This window comes from Venturia canescens, chromosome 4 (assembly GCF_019457755.1).
Source record: "Venturia canescens isolate UGA chromosome 4, ASM1945775v1, whole genome shotgun sequence".
NCBI lineage: Eukaryota > Metazoa > Arthropoda > Insecta > Hymenoptera > Ichneumonidae > Venturia > Venturia canescens.
The window spans coordinates 22,854,723-22,873,368 of NC_057424.1; the positions used below are offsets into that span (position 1 = coordinate 22,854,723).

Sequence of the window (18,646 nt, forward strand, 5' to 3'; positions counted from 1 at the left end):
AATACGAAAAAAACGGATTAAACAAAGTTGCAGAGCACACAATTTTCTACAATTTTTGTATGAAACGTTTTTTCATAAAATCAATAGTTGCTGAGTTACAGGAGGAAATTTCGCCCCATAATAATACGACTCCGGAGACTTCGACGCCCGATCGAAGCAAGAAGGATCCGCGCCGTTGCCTCAATTCGCAACGAGACCAACATTTATCTTGATTTCCCAAAATGAAGCTCGAACATTTTCGTTACAAATTGATCCAGGAAGAGTGAGCGCACGATAAAAAATGGCGCGCCTTATACGATCAGCGATCGTTCCCACTTCCCGGAAAAATAATTTAATAAATACGAAATTTATCGTGGCTACACGCATCATCGAGATTCCTGGCGCGACGGAAGGATCCTCGTTGCCCGGAAATTTGACTCTTCGAGAAACGGAAATTCTTATTTTTCAGCTTGGTCGCCATTGAATTCTGTAAATTTGAAAATTTTCTTGGATTCTCGCGTCGATGTTCCCCAATGGAGCTTGAAATGTAATTAAAGTAATAGCAAATAAGGTAGTCGAATGACAGTAATAAATATAAAAGGAATAGCAGAGAGAAGAAGCCACGTAGAAAACGCAGCACGAGGCAGTTGAATGATCAACGGTTCTCTCATCTCTTTTCATTCTCATTTTCTATCCTCCTTTTTGACTTACTTGTTCTTTCTCCCACCGAGGCCTGGCTGCCTGCGAGCGGCGACGTTCATTTTCCAGGGACAACGTTAATTAATTCGTTCCTGGTGAATTCATCGAAAGACCGAGTAGCGACTCTTGAAAATAGCCGATTGGATTAATAATACGAGACGAGTGTTGTTTGTTCTTTAAGCTCAATTATTATTTTTCCCCGTTCGAGGCAAACAAATAGTTTCAATGACTCGTCCACCGGACGCGGACCTTCAATTTTTCCAAACGCTTTCATCGATCCATTTTAATAAGATTTTTATATTTTCTGAGCGAGTTGCTGATCTCCTGGTTGGATTACCGCACGAGAAAATCCGCGTGAGCGCCACATTAATTCACCGAATTTTCGGAGAAAAGAAATCGACGATTTTTCCTACTGTTCTCGAGAGAAAAAGGAGCGGGCTTGGAGACAAGGACCGCGGTAAAATCGTGCGACGATAAAAACGAATTTTTTTTATTCAATTGCGCATCGTATTCGTTTCAACGAATGTTTCATCCGAGAGTGTCAGATCGTGACCGGAAGAGAGTCTTTCCGCAACGTACACTTCGAGACCGAAGACATGTTTGCGCCCCTTGTTTGAGAATAAATCACGAGTTTTGGAAAACGAGCCGCACCGTCGCACGAGCGAAGGTCAAATCCACGACCGCAATCGCACCAAAACACGAACGCAGAGCCGAGTCGCAACGCGTCGAACCTTTTCTGAAAAAGTACGAAACCGTTGAGTTCTTTTTCCTCGAGAGAAACAGAAAATATTTCCGTGCCTTTTCTGCACATGCGACGACGTTTTTTCCCAAAATATTTTGGCACAGCGATGTCCTCGACGAAGCAGGTTCAACGTGCTCACGTTTACGACTCCCCGAAAGAAAATTCTCGAAGTGTCATTCGTTGCCGGCGTTTAACCCGCGAGAAGCTCGCCCGGTTAACCCTTAGTGTACATCTGGGGTCAGCTTGACCCCAAACAATTTTTTTTCTCACATTAATAGCATTTACAGACGAGCACCCCAATAATAAGAAATCGTTATCCCCTCTCTAAAAGTAGGGAGCATAGCCAACTTCATACTCCAAAATGAATACACTTTTTGGAACGGTTGCAAAGTGGACTATTTTTCCCTTAAAGCATGGACCCTTGTCTGCAAAACTCTGAAAGGATTTTTTTCAAAACTCAAAATTTAATTTTTTACGAGAGACTTAACCGAAAAAGTGCTTTCTACGCGCACTATCAACTTTGAGCACATTTTTGAACAGTGAAAAAAGATTTTTTTGGAAATCCGACTTTGCAGCCTTAAAGTTGGATCAATTCACTGCAAAAAGTGACTAAACCTTTTATTCCGAAAAGCGCATAGTTACCGAGATATTCGATGTCAAAAATGACCTGGGCTCAAAGTGACCCCATGCGCACGAAATGTCTCTTATTTATCGACGGGAAAAGAAAAATAAATGACGTATTGAAAGAAGCGAGAGATACATTTTGGTATACGAGTGCGTGAAGAATGCGCGTTCTCAGAGGCAACAATTTTGCCTTGTAAAAATGCGCTTCCTGTTTACATGGATCGGAGCGACGCCTCGCTGTCGCTCACGTCCATGTGTGCGAGCTCATTTTTCTCGTCGAAAATTCTCAGGAGAATGCACGCAAACGCCAGCCTCGAAAAGTTCGCAGGAGCGGATATTTTTTCGTCGCACAATTTCCGGAAAAAAAGTCTAAGTTTTTGGGTTCGTGAAATTCGTCGATGCGAGCGGAAACAACGACGAAGGTACAGAGAAGAAATTCAAGCAAAAAAAGCTCGATAAGCAAATGAGAAAAATGGTTCGAAATATTCGAGAAGCTCGAAGTTGGGATTTGAGAAAAAATGTAATTCTCATGTTTTGTAGATTGGTGTCGCTACGTGTCATCTTCGTGGGAGGGGGGATCCGACGCCAAGCGACGGTCGATGGTCGAACACACTTGAGAAAGCATCGAGAGACGAGTAGCGACGAGTGATGAAAAATTCCATGTCTAAATTCCGAAGAAACGATGTAAAACCCTCCAATTATTTCGTTTCCTGTGGAATTTGCAATTCGTAGTTTTTCAACCTGCACCGATGCTTCGTGAAATAAAAAATTCTTGAATTGCAGTGTTTTTTTTCTTCATTTCGCTGGACTCCAACGTCGCAAAGTTCAGCATCGTTACCAATGTAACTTTTATTTGTGGTAATTGATAGTAAAATTTTCCATTATTTTATTGACAATTTTGAGTTATTCAATTGTGAAAAAATTATGCGCTGTTCGAGCTTTGGAAAAGTTTGTATCGTCAAAAAATTTCATCACAGATTCAATTTCTTAAAAAAAAAAAAAAAAAAAACATTAAGTTGCAGGGTTTTTAAGAAAGAAAACGTGAAAAAACTTGAGTTTTTGACGCGTCGAAAGCGGATGTCAGTCACCACGTTGAACTGCTGGTAACGGCTGATTGAACTTCGAGCAAATTCGGGAATTACGGGAATTTCATCGAATTTCTTATCGACACTGACTCAACAATGCTGAAGTTTGCAACGTTGGAGTCTAACCAAATGAGGAAAAAAACATTTTTAATTAACCAGTTTTTTATTTCAATAAGTATCAGTGCAGGTTGAAAAACTACGAATTGGAAATTCGACAGGAAACGAAATTGGAGAATTACTGAAATTTTTGGAGAATTTTTTTACACCATTTCGTTGGACTCCAACGTTGCAAACTTCAGCCTCATGACTCACGCGCGTTTTCATTCGTCTAGTAGCTTCGCTTTTTTTGAATGAATGGACCATTCCCTTTTCTCGGTGGCATTACATAGATATAAACTTTCTGTCGCACAATAAAAATGTTCCCTAGGCATGTGTATTCAAAGTGTCACACTCAATCATTAACTAGTCAAGTTGAAGTATAAATTTCATCTTTTATGATATTTTTAAAGCATTTTATTACATTCTTATGATCAAAATATTCTCAATGTAAGCGTTCATTAATTTTGTTAACAATTTATGCTCGAAATGAATCAACATAAAGTAGTTGCAAACTTGACTATGAAGAACCCCGGAACTACTTTAATTTTAGTTCAAACTCCGTTCATCCTATCTCGAAAGAACACGAAAAAAATTGAACCTAGTTGGCGAAACCGAAAAAAAAACTGAGAAAATAAAAAACTACGAAAGAATACAGGTCAGTGTTTGGTCGAGTTGGTGTCAGTTGCACGTTTCGCAAGCAAGCTCGAGAACGAGCGAGCGCGTTTCGAGAAGAGAAAGAGAAGTAAAAATTGTCTCGCTTGCCATGTCGAGTGGTATATAATTGTGCATGCGTCGAGCCGTACATACGTACGGCCCACGGCATACGCAGTGGTAAATAAATGGTGTGTACAAAAGCGTGTATGTATAATAGCGGTATAGCCAATCTGGTAAGAACCCTTTGGACGTTGGCTCGATGCCCGTTTCGCAAAACAGAGCAGTCGCGGTGGCAAGAGAGCCGGAGAAGAGGGGGGAGAGGATCAAGACGAAAATGTTCAAGAGGATTGTAATACGGGCGAGGAGAAGACGCGCGCGGGGTGTTGCACTCTTTTCAAGAGTCTAGACTCGACTGGTCCTTCGATGTATGTGTCCGTGTGCCCAAGTCGCTATACAATAAACGTCGATCGTTTTATAACTGCATGGCATATATTCGACACACGCGTTGGCTCACAAAAACGGAATGAGAACCGGATATGCAGCGGAGAAACGTCTTTGTGGAAGTTTCGAAATTTTATAATGGGTCATTGGTTGGTTGTGAGGGATGCGTGAAACAGCGAGTGGGGACTCGCAACTGTGCGAAAACGATGAAATCTTATTTTCATCGTGGCACGGACAATTCTAGTTTCAAAAATTTACTATTTCGCCCTACACGCAAGGAAATGGTCGTTACAAATTATTTGGGCTTTGATCAATACCTCGTATGAATAAATAGTTGACGGAAATTCCCGCATCGTTTGAAAACTCGAATAATAATAGACCTTTTTTTAAAGCTGGCGTAAATTAATCCCGAGATCGCAATGAGCAATGAGCTCAAAAACTATTTTTTATTTATGATTTTGAACTCTCGCGTGGAAACCCTCTGCTGTTTCGGTCTGAGACGTCACTCCGTTGGTGAACGATACAACTGCGAAAGACCGAGAAACAAGATTTCGAAAATAATGAGTCGTAACGTACATCATTGGCGTCTTGTCAGACTTGCACTTTCTGCTTTCACAAAACGAATGATAAAAGTCCACAAACGTGACGATAACTTGTAAAATTTCAAAATAACACAGAGCACAAGATAAAAATCTAGATCGTCGAATACCGGAGTGACGTCACGTTGGAATCCGATATGGCGGACAGCGTTTCAGATAATTGAAAAACAGGTGAAAAGAGACGATTTTTAAAATCGAGTTATAAAATTTACGTCGCATATTTGAGTAAATATTGACGTTTCTCCTTTACTTTTTAATTTTTACATATTTTCTTACCTGCTGTAAAATATCCTATATTGAGTTGAGGATGAAATGTAGGGTAAGGCAGCGATCGGCGAGAGCATCGCTCGGCCTCTAGCCGGCATTCTTCGAGTACGAGTGGCAAGAGTGCGAAAGATATATTTGAGAGTGTTGGGAGTCGCGCCGCGCAAGGCCGAGGATCGGGTGGTTTACCCTGTGCGTTGAAACGAGAATGCCCGGAGTGTTCTTAAGGGGAAAATGTGGCTCTCGGAAAGCTTCGTATTCGCGGCACGCCGGGCGATCTATTCCGATCTCCCAGGGGAGAAGAGCCGCGTTCTCCTTAAATACATACGATCGTACGGGGGGAACGACGGCGTTGAAGAGAGCAGCGAGTATTCGGGGCGTTTGGCCCCGGCACGATGCGTTTTAAATATTTTGCTCTACTATCCGGAGCCGCGATTAAAGTCTCTTGCCCCATTGGCGCGCTACGTGTCTCTGGTGCGAGCGCGCGTGCGTACGGACGGGACGACGCTATACAACGGTCGAGCGCTATTGCGCAATTTCGATATTTATCGGCACGGGGAACAACTTTTTTGCTATGGAGATTGAGCTTTTTGGGCTGCGCTCAAAATACGAAATGTATATCGAGTTTTTCCGCATGCACAGCAAAGCGACGAAAACGGCTGCCCGCTTCCAGGAGCGCTAAATCAGGGTGGCTCACCATTAATTTGGAAAACTTTGCTCCTCCCGAAGGCACATCCTTCGGTTTAACGCAAGAAATAATGTCATTGGGATTAAAATAATTCAGTCGAAATGATGACTCGAGCCTGATAACGCGAATTGTGTCATTGGGGCCGAAGACAAATGGGTCTGAGTCAGTCTCGATCTGCGTGTTAGAATTTCTCGTATCACGGGCTTCCCGGTATCGTGAAATTTGCGCGACACGTCCGAGTCCCCGGTTACTCCGAGGCACTTGACGAATTTCATTTTTTATTCCGCTATCGGCGGTAAGTGAATTTCCTAAAAAATTCTCCAATCTATTTGAATTGCCTGACCGGTCTGACGTGTCGTCGAATTTTCGTTTATGTAAATCTCCACCATTTTTCGAGTAATAGGATATTTTAGAGCAGGTAAGAAAATACATAAAAATGCATTTTTATAATGGATTTGATAGAAAGTAAAGGAGAAACGTCAATATTTACTCGAATATGCAACGTAAATTTTATAACTCGATTTTAAAAATCGTCTCTTTTCATCTGTTTTTCAATTATTTAAAACGCTGTCCGCCATATCGGATTCCAACGTGACGTCACGCTGTTCAAATTATCGAAAGGATAAAACTCGTCAACATTAGTAAGTATTCGATTGTATACACCCACGTGGATAATATTTGTAATGATTCTGCTGTTGGCGGATGTAATTCTCACACGAATATTACATCGTGATGTATTCTGACGCATAAACACGTTGAGAGCTCTCAGTTTTCCGATAATATAAGCTAATTGAGTATTATCCTGATGTTATAAGAGGGAACGCATTGTCCGGTATGGCCTACACGCCTGGTGGATTACCGCGAGAATGTGAATCATCCTCGCTCATCGTTCCGTGTATACGAATACGTAATAGCCATATAAATATATTTACCTAGTCTTATCCATAGATACAATGCTGAAGTTTGCAACGTTGGAGTCCAACGAAATGAGGGAAAAAACATTTTTAATTAACCAATTTTTTATTTCAAAAAGTATCAGTGCAGGTTGAAAAACTACGAATTGGAAATTCGACAGGAAACGAAATTGGAGAATTACTGAAATTTTTGGAGAATTTTTTTAGATCGGTTCGTTGGACTCCAACGTTGCAAACTTCAGCCTCATCCATAGACCAGTGACATTGCTGAAGTTTGCAACGTTGGAGTCTAACGAAATGAAGGAAAAAAACATTTTTAATTCACCAATTTTTTATTCCACGAGGTATCAGTGCAGGTTGAGAAACTACGAATTGGAAATTCGACAGGAAACAAAATTGGAGAATTACTGGAATTTTTGGAGAATTTGTTTAGATCATTTCGTTGGACTCCAGCGTTGCAAACTTCAGCCTCATAACCGGTGAGAATATACATATGTACACGTAAACGCAGATATGTGGCATTGGTTATAGAATACGATTCTAAAGAATTCAGAACATCTGACGAGAATCACTAAATCCAACATTTGTACAGTGCTGCTCTACTAATTAGCGATTTTCTCTTTCTCCTTATTCACTCTCGAACACACCGATACACATGAGCCTGTATTCAAAAATCTGGATGGTTGATTATCGGATGAAGAGAGTGTTGCATTATGGCGCTGGGGTTCGCAACGTTGGAGTCCAACGAAATGATCTAAAAAAAACTCTCAAATTATTCCAGTAAATCTCCAATTTTCTTCCCTGCCGAATTTCCAATTCGTCATTTTTTAGGCCACATCAATAATTCGTGAAATAAAAAAACAATTAATTATAAATCTTTTTTTCGTTCATTTCGTTGAACTCCAACGTTGCAAACTTCAACTTCGTTAAAAATCAACAAAACACTCTTGGCAACGTTGCGATTGTAATACTCTGTGTTCTGGTGTTCGAAGTAAAGTTAGGTATGCCCACTGGCGACATAATCTGTTGGTTGTGACGTTGCCACATTGTTGAGTACGACTTCGTCGTTCCCACAATTTTCAACCGGAAATCAAAGCTTTTTCGTAAGATTATTTCGTTAAAAACCTGGTGAGGTACAATTTTTATGTTTTTAACTAATTATTTTTAACCATTTATTCTAAAGTAGCATTTCTAACGAGTGATCTTGGATTTTGGCCGAGAAAAACCGTGTTCATGGCGCTCCCGGTCAATATTTTTCCGCACAAGCGTCTCAAAATGCTCGACTTTGCAGTTCAATCACAAAATAATTAGATGGTAAATCTAGCCCGAATTCTGCCAATCGTCGCGTTAAATATTCATCCCCACCAATAAAAATTTCATTCTTAAGGTCGGAATGAAGAAACCTGTTCAATTTAATTCTGGTACATTAAGGTATTCCTTTCACGAACCCGAAATCCCTACAAAAAATTGATTTTAATTTACAGTAAAGTACAACTGTATCCAAATAGATTGGCGCAATTTCAGGTCAGGTTATCGATCATTTAATGAAGAATTAAAATGTCAAAAATCGTAAAATTGGAGAATCCGTCATCACCACATTTCTATTAAATAATTCGTACACCGAATAATTCTAAATACCTGATACAAACTGTCTCGCGGATAGAAAAAAATGTAAGGAATCCATAGCAACGATATCGAATGTTTAAAAAAGATATCAACGATAGAAGTTGGAAAAATGGGAGAAGAAGCAGCTTTTCCCATATAACAGCGACTTCTCAGAGGTTAGGAATCAATTCAAATTTCGAGTGCCCTAGTTTGCAACACCAAAAAATACGGCCCTGCGAAAGGAATACCTTAAATGTACCAGAATTAAGGGGGATCGGCTATCACGCAAAGATAAATATACGGACTTGAAATTTTTTTAAGTTATAAACAAAGACGGAAGTTCAGAAATCACAATTTTCATACTCTCACAGTAAAGTTAGGTAATCCAAAAATCGGATTTTGGTAGATGAGATATAACAAATGTTGTAAAAAATCGAGAGATACCGATCGATGCGACTCCCAAGTCGTTGAGAATTTAACTATTCATTTAATCTCGACTAAACTAATTATTTATCAAGAATGTGGGACATTATGAGCAATCATAATTGATAATATGAATATTCAACATAAATCAGAATAACCGTGAATAACTTTAATTTAAGCTCTTTTTTAATTTTAGAGAAATTAAATTAAAAAGAAAATTTAAGTTAAAGAAAATTTGAAAACTTTGAATGCACAGCTAAAAGTGAATGGCCCAGGACCCCTGTAAAAAAGGAGGGGGGGGGGGGGGGGAGAAAGGTCGAGTCGACGCGCGCTCCCGTGTCTGTGCAGACTGCGATGCGCACTGGTACAAGTGAGAAAGGGCCCTTTGTGAGAGTGAGGGGGGCTCTGACCTCAACCGCTCGGTTAAGGCGGCCCCTTCGGCCGAGTGGTGAAGAGATTGAGGCAAAGGACGAGGCAACTGGTCGAGGTACCGGGCCTCGTTATACCTCTATAGCGATTGTAAACATATATAAATATACAGAGATGGGTACTCGGTTGCCAAGGAGGACCGAACGTTTCTCTTTCTTTATCTGTATCCGTGGCACACATTCTTTTTCTATCCATCATTTTTCTTCGGTCTTCCATTTTCGTAGTACCAAAGAGGACAAGTATTAGACGAAGCTGAAGGTTGCAGCGTTGGAGTCGACCGAAATGAAGGAAAATAATTGTGGTTGACTAATGTTTTATTTCACGATTTATCGGTGGAGGTTGAAAAGGCACGAATTGGAAATTCGGCAGGGAAGAAAATTGGAGAATTACTGGAATTTTTGGAGAATTTTTTTAGATCATTTCGTTGGAGTCGACCGAAATGAAGGAAAATATTTGTGGTTCACCAGTTTTTTATTTCACGATTTACCGGTGGAGGTTGAAAAGCCACGAATTGGGAATTCGGCAGGGAACGAAATTGTAGATTAATGGAATTATTGAAGGGGCTTTTTTTTTCGCGGTGGTTTCGTCCGGCTCGAACGTTGCAGAACTTCAGCGTCGTAATATTTGGAAATTTGGAAAATCGGGCAAAAAAATCACTGCCGTTCCACGATTTTTCACGAGCGGTCGATACATCTTATTGTTTTTTCGCTTTCGCCTGACACTAATGTTGAAATATTTCGAAAGATTGGGCGATAAGTGTGCGCGAGTGAGACATTGTTGCTCGCAGTGTCTCGTGCTTCTCCCCCCGGCCGTTTCCTCCCCGTGCGTGTGCCTTTCTGTCTCTCGTTCACACACGGGCGCGGGCCCACCGACACTACTGACGCGCATACGTGCAGGGACACGGCGTCCCGAGTCGGCTCTGCTGGTGAAATTCGTTTCGGAGGTCGGTGCTCCGTTCGCGGATACGAACGATGTTTTACGAAGTCACGTCGCTGTATATATCTTGAGCACTAGTTGTATTCTCGGAGCCCCGAAATTCCGAGATGCGTTGCCTCTCGCACGTTCATGAACGTTTCCCCTTTTTATCCGATCGGCGTTCATGAATTTTCGTTCGAAAACGTCACATTTTTGTTGCAACCGTTCCCTCGTGTCTCGCTCTAATTGCATTATATATTTTTGTAAAGCGATCGTGACGATTGGCTTTCGTTCGTTGTGTAATATTTGTGATTAATAAATATAATTTGATTAAAATAATATTGCGTGTGTAAAAATTTTTAAAATGCTTGGAAATTGAAATGTCCAAATTGCTTCCTCGAGATGGTCAAGATGCACACGATGCTCAAAGCTTACTCTGTGAAGTGCCATTTTTTTTTCATTTTGGCTTCCTCATACAGGAAGCTTTGAGCATTGTTCTAAAAGCTTGAGAATAAAATTTGTACTTTTAATTTTTTTTCAACCAGATTTCAACTTATTTACCGACTTTCAACTTTTCCAAATTAATTTACAAAAATTCAAGCGGGCTTTTCGAAAAACTCATATTTTCCCGAAATCCCAAAAATCATAAAATTTAAACCGCTCTACCGATATTTCCCAAATTCAATACCAACCTTCCTATTATGATAATCTATTTATAAAAAAGAAATTAATAATAAATCTTCAAATTTTCGGAAGTTAGAGCGACAACACCCTTTTTTTTAATTTCAAAACGTCGTAGGATTCGTATTTTTTGACAAATTTTCGCAAAATTATCAGAGAATGAATGAAACGATAGCCCCGTATCTCAAATAGTTTTCGAGTTTTCGAGCTTTTGAATTTTGCAGTGCTACAACACACACACACACACACACACACACACACACACACACACACACACACACACACGCGCGCGCGCGCGCACTTGATTTTTAAATGTTTTTGGTCATTTTGAGCAGATTGACATTGAAAACTGGAAAAAAAATGTCATCGTCACATAGTTTCCTCTATGAGGAAGGAAAAAGATAATTAAAAATAAAAAAAATCATTAAACAAAATTCTAGAGGATGTTGTGTCTTGGGATATTTCGTCCTGGAAGCAATTGTCATTAACGACGCTGAAGTTTGCAACGTTGGAGTCCAACGAAAAAAACATTTGTAATATACCAATTTTTTATTTCACGAAGCAACGGTGTAGATTGAAGAATTATGAATTGCAAATTCGACAGAGCAGAAATTGGAGAATTATTGGAATTATTGAAAAGTTTTTTTACATCATTTCGTTGGACTCCAACGTTAAAAACTTCGACGTCATTAATTTGTCATTAATTTAACATCGTAATCGAGTTTTCGTAATCGACAAAATTCAATCTGCTCGATGCTTTTTCTCAAAAGATTTTCTTCACTTCGTAGAGTTTCGGTTAATCCGACTTTGAAAATGTGCTCCTGGTCACGTAAACTTTTGCACGTTCGGGGATTGAACGCTCAAGATGAGCGTACAGAGACGACTCGGACTCGTGTTTATTTATCTACAGCAGTCGAGGGAAAAACGTCGGACTCTGTTCTCCGTCAGTTTGACTAGCGAAATTCTTTCACCCTCGAGCGTACGTAAATGTTGATACGCCGACCACAAATTTCAACGAGTCAGCGCGCTATGCCAACAATTAGTGAGTCACACGAGGTCGATGATTTCTCGAGTTTCACACGGACGAATACGAAATTAAAATCCATCGAAGAAACGAGCCTCTTCGAAAGTCTCACAGCCGATGAGACGAAAATCCACCGGCTGTCCCAGAGAACGAACTTTAAACATCGATCGCTGTAACCGATGACGATCGTTTCACATCGGAACGGGAGATAAAAGGGGAATCGCGAGGGCTCGATCGATCATTCGAAATATATTCCTCAAATAATTCCAGTAAATCTCCAATTTTCTTCCTTGCCGAATTTCCAATTCGTTATTTTTTAAGCCGCATCAATAATTCGTGAAATAAAAAAATAATTAATTATAAATCTTTTTTTCCTTCATTCCGTTGAACTCCAACGTTGCAAACTTCAACGTCGTTCGCTCGGCCAATAAACGCGGCGCGAGAGATCGACTCGAGACGCTCCAACGCTAGACTTTTCCGATAAATTCATTCGTTGCGACCACGCCGATGTTCGTGTCTCTAAAATCGAACGAAATATTCCCCCCTCTTTCTCTCCTCGAATTACTCGAAATTCGATGAAAACGAAGCACCGAAAAGCGGCAAAACGCTTCTCAACATTCCCGCGAGAAGTTTTGCCTCGCCCGCGTTCGTATTCCGAGTGCACTTTCGAAATTTTCTCAGAAATACTCGCCAGCTTGTGATCAGCGGTTGATACACGGGACGGCGAATTCTGGCGATAAAAAGGAGTTTTTCCAGCGGCTCTGCTAATAAGCGCCGGGAAACGCTCGCGGAACGGAGAGAAACGAGGGAGCCTGCGAACTGCGTCGGACTCGCAGTGCCAAAAACCCATGGTGCTTACGAACGTTTATTTGCTAATAAATATGTAGGTAAATACGAGGATCGTTATAACGGTCGACCGTGTAACCGTAAAAGCTTCGCCGGCCGACTGACTTCCTCGAACCGCGTACGAGAATCGCATCTTACAGCAGCGCATTCAATTACACCCACAACGCACAGCGTACGGAAAAGAGAGAGCGAGGAAAAATTGAATTTTCACGAATTTTCGGATACCTCGAACTCAGCATCGGTACTAAGTTTCGAAGTTTCGATGTGTGTGTATTTGTATTTCGGTCCCGTTGTTCTTTTATTTTTATTCTAGAAAGACTCGCCGCTCACACTTACGCGCAACGTACACGTACATCCTGTGCCAAGGACGCGAGAAGCTCTTTCGTCACAGGTTTTGCCTTCGCGAGTAAATTGGCGTCGGCACAGTGGTTCGATACAAAGTGCATCGTGCGCGCGAAACAATTACGTTTTCACGAGTTAACGAGTTTTGTAATCAGCCTCTTTCTCTCTCGTTTTGACGAGTCTAAAATCGGGCGAGGGAAGGCTCGAGAATAAAAGAAATGCGAGACGCGGTCGCACGCCCGAAAACATCGGCCCGAGTGCCAATCACTGCGTTCTGTGTCGAGCACTTTATCGAGGAACGTGCCATTCATTTAAATTGCCAACTTCTGGACCAACGCGCGAGATCAATCACACTATTTCGTGGCTTCTACTCTCAGGAAATAATGAAAAATAATTGAAAAATACTTACCCATGTGACCGAGATCGATGATCGGTATTTCACACTTGCTGAGAAGAGTTTCGCATTTCTTGGCCACGGTTGACGGTGCGCTTGTACAGCTCATTTTGACTTGCGAAGAGATTTTTCGTCCGTGTGCTCCGACAGCTCTCTTCTGCTTTCGTTGTTTTAATATATTCGTATGTAAATATATTTATTTATATTTTTATTGTACCGCACGTTAGTATCCGGTATCACTGGATCGGCAAAACGCGTCCACAATCTTCGAGATGTTCGTTGATAAATAAACTTTGCCTGCTGCGCTCTTTCGATCGGGAGAACGAGAATGAGCAAGGAGAAGAGAGATGAACGACGATTATAGTCAGAGAGATGCTGATATTGCAAAAAAGGAGGGAGAGATGAATTGAGATAACTCGATGAACGCTAACTTTTCTCGGGTCGATGCGCTTTCCGCTCGGCTCAGAAGAGCAAACGAATTCTCTCGCTTTTTTTCTCTTTCCTTCGTTTCCTTCGCTATGGCCTTTGCTCTAGAAACTCGAGCCTCTTCGGAATGCGCGTGGCCCGGTTCACTCGAAAAACGAATTTTTCCTTCGAACTAATCTCCTTCCGAAAATTCAGGCTCACGTCGTTTGTAATGTATGACAGATTTTCGCTGTTCAAATTTATTTTGAGTACATTATGGGCCAACGGAGCTCAACAGATTTCGTCGACACCGAGTATTCCTTCAACACTTTTACTTTGGAAAACAGTTTTATTTTCGTTTCACTTAAACTTCGACCGAACGCTTTCACTCAATTGTTTGGGGGAAAACGTGAAACGCGATTCCTCCCTTTTGAATTATTACCGGGCCTGAATAATTGCACGTTAAATTGAAGTAATTTCAAAGGAGTCTTCGAACTGATACATATACTGGGAAAGAAACAGAGAGCGGAGGAAAAAAAGCACGTGCGATTTGTGCGCGAGCGTCAAATTCAACTTCACTCGGTGGGTCGATTTGAATTCGAAAGAAAACGGTAGTTCGAACGACTGAATAACCAGGCTGAAAATTTTTCCGTTGAGCTTGATCTGTCTCACTAACGGTAGCCGTAAGAAAAAAGTTTATTATGAGGTTGATGGTGCGGTAGGTAGACGTGTACGTGACTATGGACTGGTGGGCACATGCTACGTTCTCGACACACTGACGAACGAACAAGAACTGAAAACTAACCGAAGCCGTGCGTGAAACCGCGCTGCTCCCCGAACAAGCGAAACCTCGCGCTGTGCTTCGGCATGCAGCCGAAATCAACCGAGTCTCGAGCGTAACGCCTGTTTTCGCCGCATGGCGGCGCTGCGAACCCGTGTCCGAGTCTTCCCTTTGCGGTTCGATCAAGTTGCGTACGATCATTGACGTTGCCATTTTTATTTGTTTTTTATTGATCGGACGAACGTTTCAATCATTTTCTTTCAATTTTTTTTGATCCCTCAAATCTACGTAATCACGACAAAATAAAATGCACGGGGGAAATATCGACGTATCGATCAAGTTTCAAACTTGAGGACTTTTATTATTTAGTATTATTTGGATTTTTTTTAATATTCGAAAGTCTTGGTTCAAAGATTTCTTATCGACTGAGCATTTATGACGATAGCGAGGTGGTAAATATTTATTAACCATTGTATCTGCCGATGCTAACTCGATAAAAATCCATGCGCAAGAGCTTGTCACTAGAGCTATACTTTAACATGGCTTTTTTTCTGTCAATAAATCATTTGCGGGAATACCGGTTCATATATACACATTTATTCACTGTTATCCACAAGTTTAAGCATAATTACGAAAAGTAAAATGCACATAACCGTCAAATTCTGAACGAATTTTATGTTTTTCGGTTATTCTGCACAATTTCGAAATCCATATTTTAAATACCGATCCTAGCAATAGCAAAGTAACGATACGAAAAAAACAGAGATGATACGGAGGTTGTACACTTGAAAAATATGATGATTCTCATTCTGCTTTTCATTCCGATTTCCAAACTCCTTGAGCCACCATTACCGGAAATCTTTATGACACGTTCGTCACTCGGCCTGCGCGCAGGCGCGTATTTCACTTTGTAACGACCGTAACGACCACGAAATGAGGATTCTGAGTGTTCTTCAAATCGTTTCCAAACTGAAAGTAAATCGTGGGCGACCGACAAGAATCGTTCGGTCGTTTCAACGTATTCTCCTCATTGCTGGCTTTTTCGTTGGGATTCTGTGTTCCTTGTGAACACTCGGCTTTATTTTTGCTGTTCCATATCTCGCCACTACTTCGCGCTCCCGGAGCGTTTCGGAGGAGGTGCTGACGAGATCCTGGCTACAGTGTGAAAACGCGGAAATCGCTTCGTCATGCCCTACGCTCTCGTCGGTTATTCGAGTTTGTTCTTCCTTGCCACTGCTCGTCCAGGTTTTGCACGGTGCTTTAAAAGACTCGTTTTTCTTGCGACCGCAACTATATACAAAGTCCAACAAACAATGAGCTTGATTTCTCGATTGTTTTTTTTTCTAGGTTAGGTTCCGATGTCTCCGCATTGGCCATCGAATTTTAACAATTTCGGACATGTATTTTCAGCGATTATCTAAATTGGGCTTAATAATTCGTTCAATTTCTTACTTTACGAGCCTATCGAGAGATTCGTAGGAAAATGACGTAGCCTGCTGTGACGATTTTCTAAAGAGCTCATCGGAAATCGATTTGTTGGCAATTCTTGCTAGAAAGAAAGCGAGCAGGACTTGCGTCAGGACAAGCATCGTCGTCATTGCATACGCGACGAAAACGATTCTCATGAGAAAGTTGCTTAAAATTCCCGAACATCCATCGACGTTAATGGTTTCCGTGTCGTCCTCGTTCATTTGTGTGTGCGCGCAAGGCAACAGTACTCGAAGATTGCAACAACTGAAAGGTACGCTCGGCTCAAGATCGATCTCGTCGGACATTTTTCCGCGGCTCGACGCTCCCCCTCGCGATGTTGGTGCCATCATCAGCTGCGTGAACAAAATCAGAAACTATTCTCCGTTCTCAATTCACTAACCTAACCTCTCAACCGAAACGCGCTCGCAGCGCGCGAGGTATTTTTCCCTCCATTTTTCTAACTCTCTTGTTTACATTATTGTCATCCTTTTGGTCACCTGCCAATCGAAGAGAAACCAATCCGTGTACGAAGTGTGACCACAGCATTGTAATGCTAACTGAATCTGATCGATCGTGTATTTGTACGATTCCGTCATCTCGTAGAAATACATGGAGGCGTTGAAGATATTCGATATCGTTTTTCGCCTAACGCTCATATTCATGCCGATCGAAACCATTGTCAAAATATTCAATATCGCACAAATCGATATCGCTGTACGGAGATAGTTACAAATTTTTCGGGCTCTCCGGTCCCAAAAGTGTTCGTGGAGACTGTAAGTGCAAAAAAAGTTTCGAATTACTTATCTGACAACGTTGCAATTGAAAACATCCTGGAAAGACGGAAAAATATTAGGACAAAAGTATTTCGACTGCGATATCGTTCGTGGTGACTTTTCCAAGTATTTTCGCGAAGTATTTCCTTTCGTTATTTTTCCGTGTGCTTGAAATTGTTTTCTTCCGCGTCACAAATAAGTGAGTGCTCCCAAGATTCGTTATCAAATTCGTGTTTCGGTGTTACGTTGCAAGTCATTATGGCATGCTCGTGAGTGGAACGTTTTGTTTAAAACTGTGTGCCATCGGTGTGTGCACGTAAATGTACGAAAAATGTGAAATTTATGATTTACATGCGAATGGTAAAAACGGCAGCGAGGGCGCATGGAAATCCGAGTGAAATGTCGACGAAAGTGAGAACAACCGGTCTGTATCCGCCCGCAAAGCGGATAACTTGCCACTCGAGGAAAAGTTCGAGGGCGAGGAGGCAAAATCTTTTGGCTTCGAAAATAGCGAGACTCACAGCGACGCCGTAACCGAGCCTCAGCTCCCCGTCGCAATTACAAATGATCCTATTGTCGACGTCGTGACTGAGTCTCGTCGAATCTGAGCCGAGCTTCGCTCTCCGGAATCCGCTACTCGGCATCCGCTTTTAATGATCCCGCCAAATATCGGCTCGTCACCTACCTGTTTCGACACAAAGGAAACGGATTTTTATAAATTCCTACAATTACATAGGGAAGACCGGCAGAATAATTTCGAACGATTTTTCATCACAAAATTGATATAATTAGGCGACGTGGAATGTGTTATTTCATAGAAAATAATTGAGCACTAGCCCGAGACCGAAGATATTTTTTTCAAAATAAAGAAACGTTGACCTCGAGAGACGGAATGAAAAGGAGCGTCTCGTTGACGTCAATTCGAGCATCCGGAAGTGAACAAATGTCGCCCGTAATTGCAGCGAGTTCAATTAGCTCGAGCGGCATTTGACAAAGTAATTAAGCCTCCCTCCCATAAATGGGGAGACGTTTGTGTATTCGTGCATCTCCGAAGCTCGTGCTGTCGAGTATAACCGCGCCGAATATAAAAGACGCGTCGCGTTTGCTCTCGCTCGAACGGGTCTTCGCAACGAAACAATTTCACCACTGTTGGTCCAAGACTCCAGGCATTTCAGAGGCTTCAAAAAATTGTGTTTTCTTTCCTTCTGAATCTTCAGCCCGCGCGCGCGCGCGCGCGGTCATTGCAAAACTTACGCAAACAGCACCGCGCCATTTTAAGGCCTACGAACGGTGTAAACGTTGGAATTTTCGGTGTTTTTTATTTATTTTATAAATAAATATTGGTTCGATGGATTTAAATAAAAGCTCGTACACATTTTTAACATACTCAGAGGTGCTGGAAACAAATTTTTTCTTCATTTTTTTCGTATTATTTTTTGTGCAATGTTGCGTTGAAAATGGCACCCCTCGAATCGGCGTTGACAGCAAATCTCAAAAATGAAACATCTCAGGACAAAAAACCAAAAACGTTCTTAAAATATGTGCCATTAGCTGTCGCATGGCGCAGGGATTTTTCAAAATAATGTCTAAAAAAAAAATGGCGACCGTTTGAAGAAAAAAAATCACAATTTTTGTGTATTTCTCAATAGAAAATTGTTTATAATAGAAGAAGAAAAAAGTGATAAAAAAACGGCCACGTCAGGCTGAAAATATACGTTTTTTCTGCAAAATCGAATTTGAATAAAGTCACTGGAATACAAAACATTCCGT

The 18,646-nt window shown here is 41.3% G+C and overlaps 3 protein-coding genes across 3 annotated transcripts in view; all 3 read right to left on the reverse strand.

The window, feature by feature from the left end:
- Positions 1-14,638, reverse strand: part of LOC122409567 (2-oxoglutarate-dependent dioxygenase htyE-like) — a 34,087-nt gene extending 19,449 nt beyond the window's left edge. Inside the window, exon 1 of the mRNA XM_043417237.1 lies at positions 13,463-14,638. Coding sequence (XP_043273172.1) covers positions 13,463-13,556 — 94 coding nt within the window. The 5' untranslated portion in view covers positions 13,557-14,638. The remainder of the gene's footprint in view (positions 1-13,462) is intronic.
- A 570-nt stretch (positions 14,639-15,208) lies between these two features.
- On the reverse strand, positions 15,209-16,555 carry LOC122409568 (uncharacterized). Its single transcript, XM_043417239.1, has 2 exons — positions 16,086-16,555; positions 15,209-15,923 (listed from the first exon to the last, which is right to left on the reverse strand). The coding sequence occupies exons 1-2, from the start codon at positions 16,451-16,453 to the stop codon at positions 15,647-15,649; spliced, it is 645 nt and encodes a 214-aa protein (XP_043273174.1). The 5' UTR covers positions 16,454-16,555; the 3' UTR covers positions 15,209-15,646.
- LOC122409673 (uncharacterized) lies at positions 15,209-17,520 on the reverse strand. Its single transcript, XM_043417401.1, has 2 exons — positions 17,228-17,520; positions 15,209-16,874 (listed from the first exon to the last, which is right to left on the reverse strand). The coding sequence occupies exons 1-2, from the start codon at positions 17,518-17,520 to the stop codon at positions 16,574-16,576; spliced, it is 594 nt and encodes a 197-aa protein (XP_043273336.1). The 3' UTR covers positions 15,209-16,573.
- Positions 17,521-18,646: the final 1,126 nt, after the last annotated feature.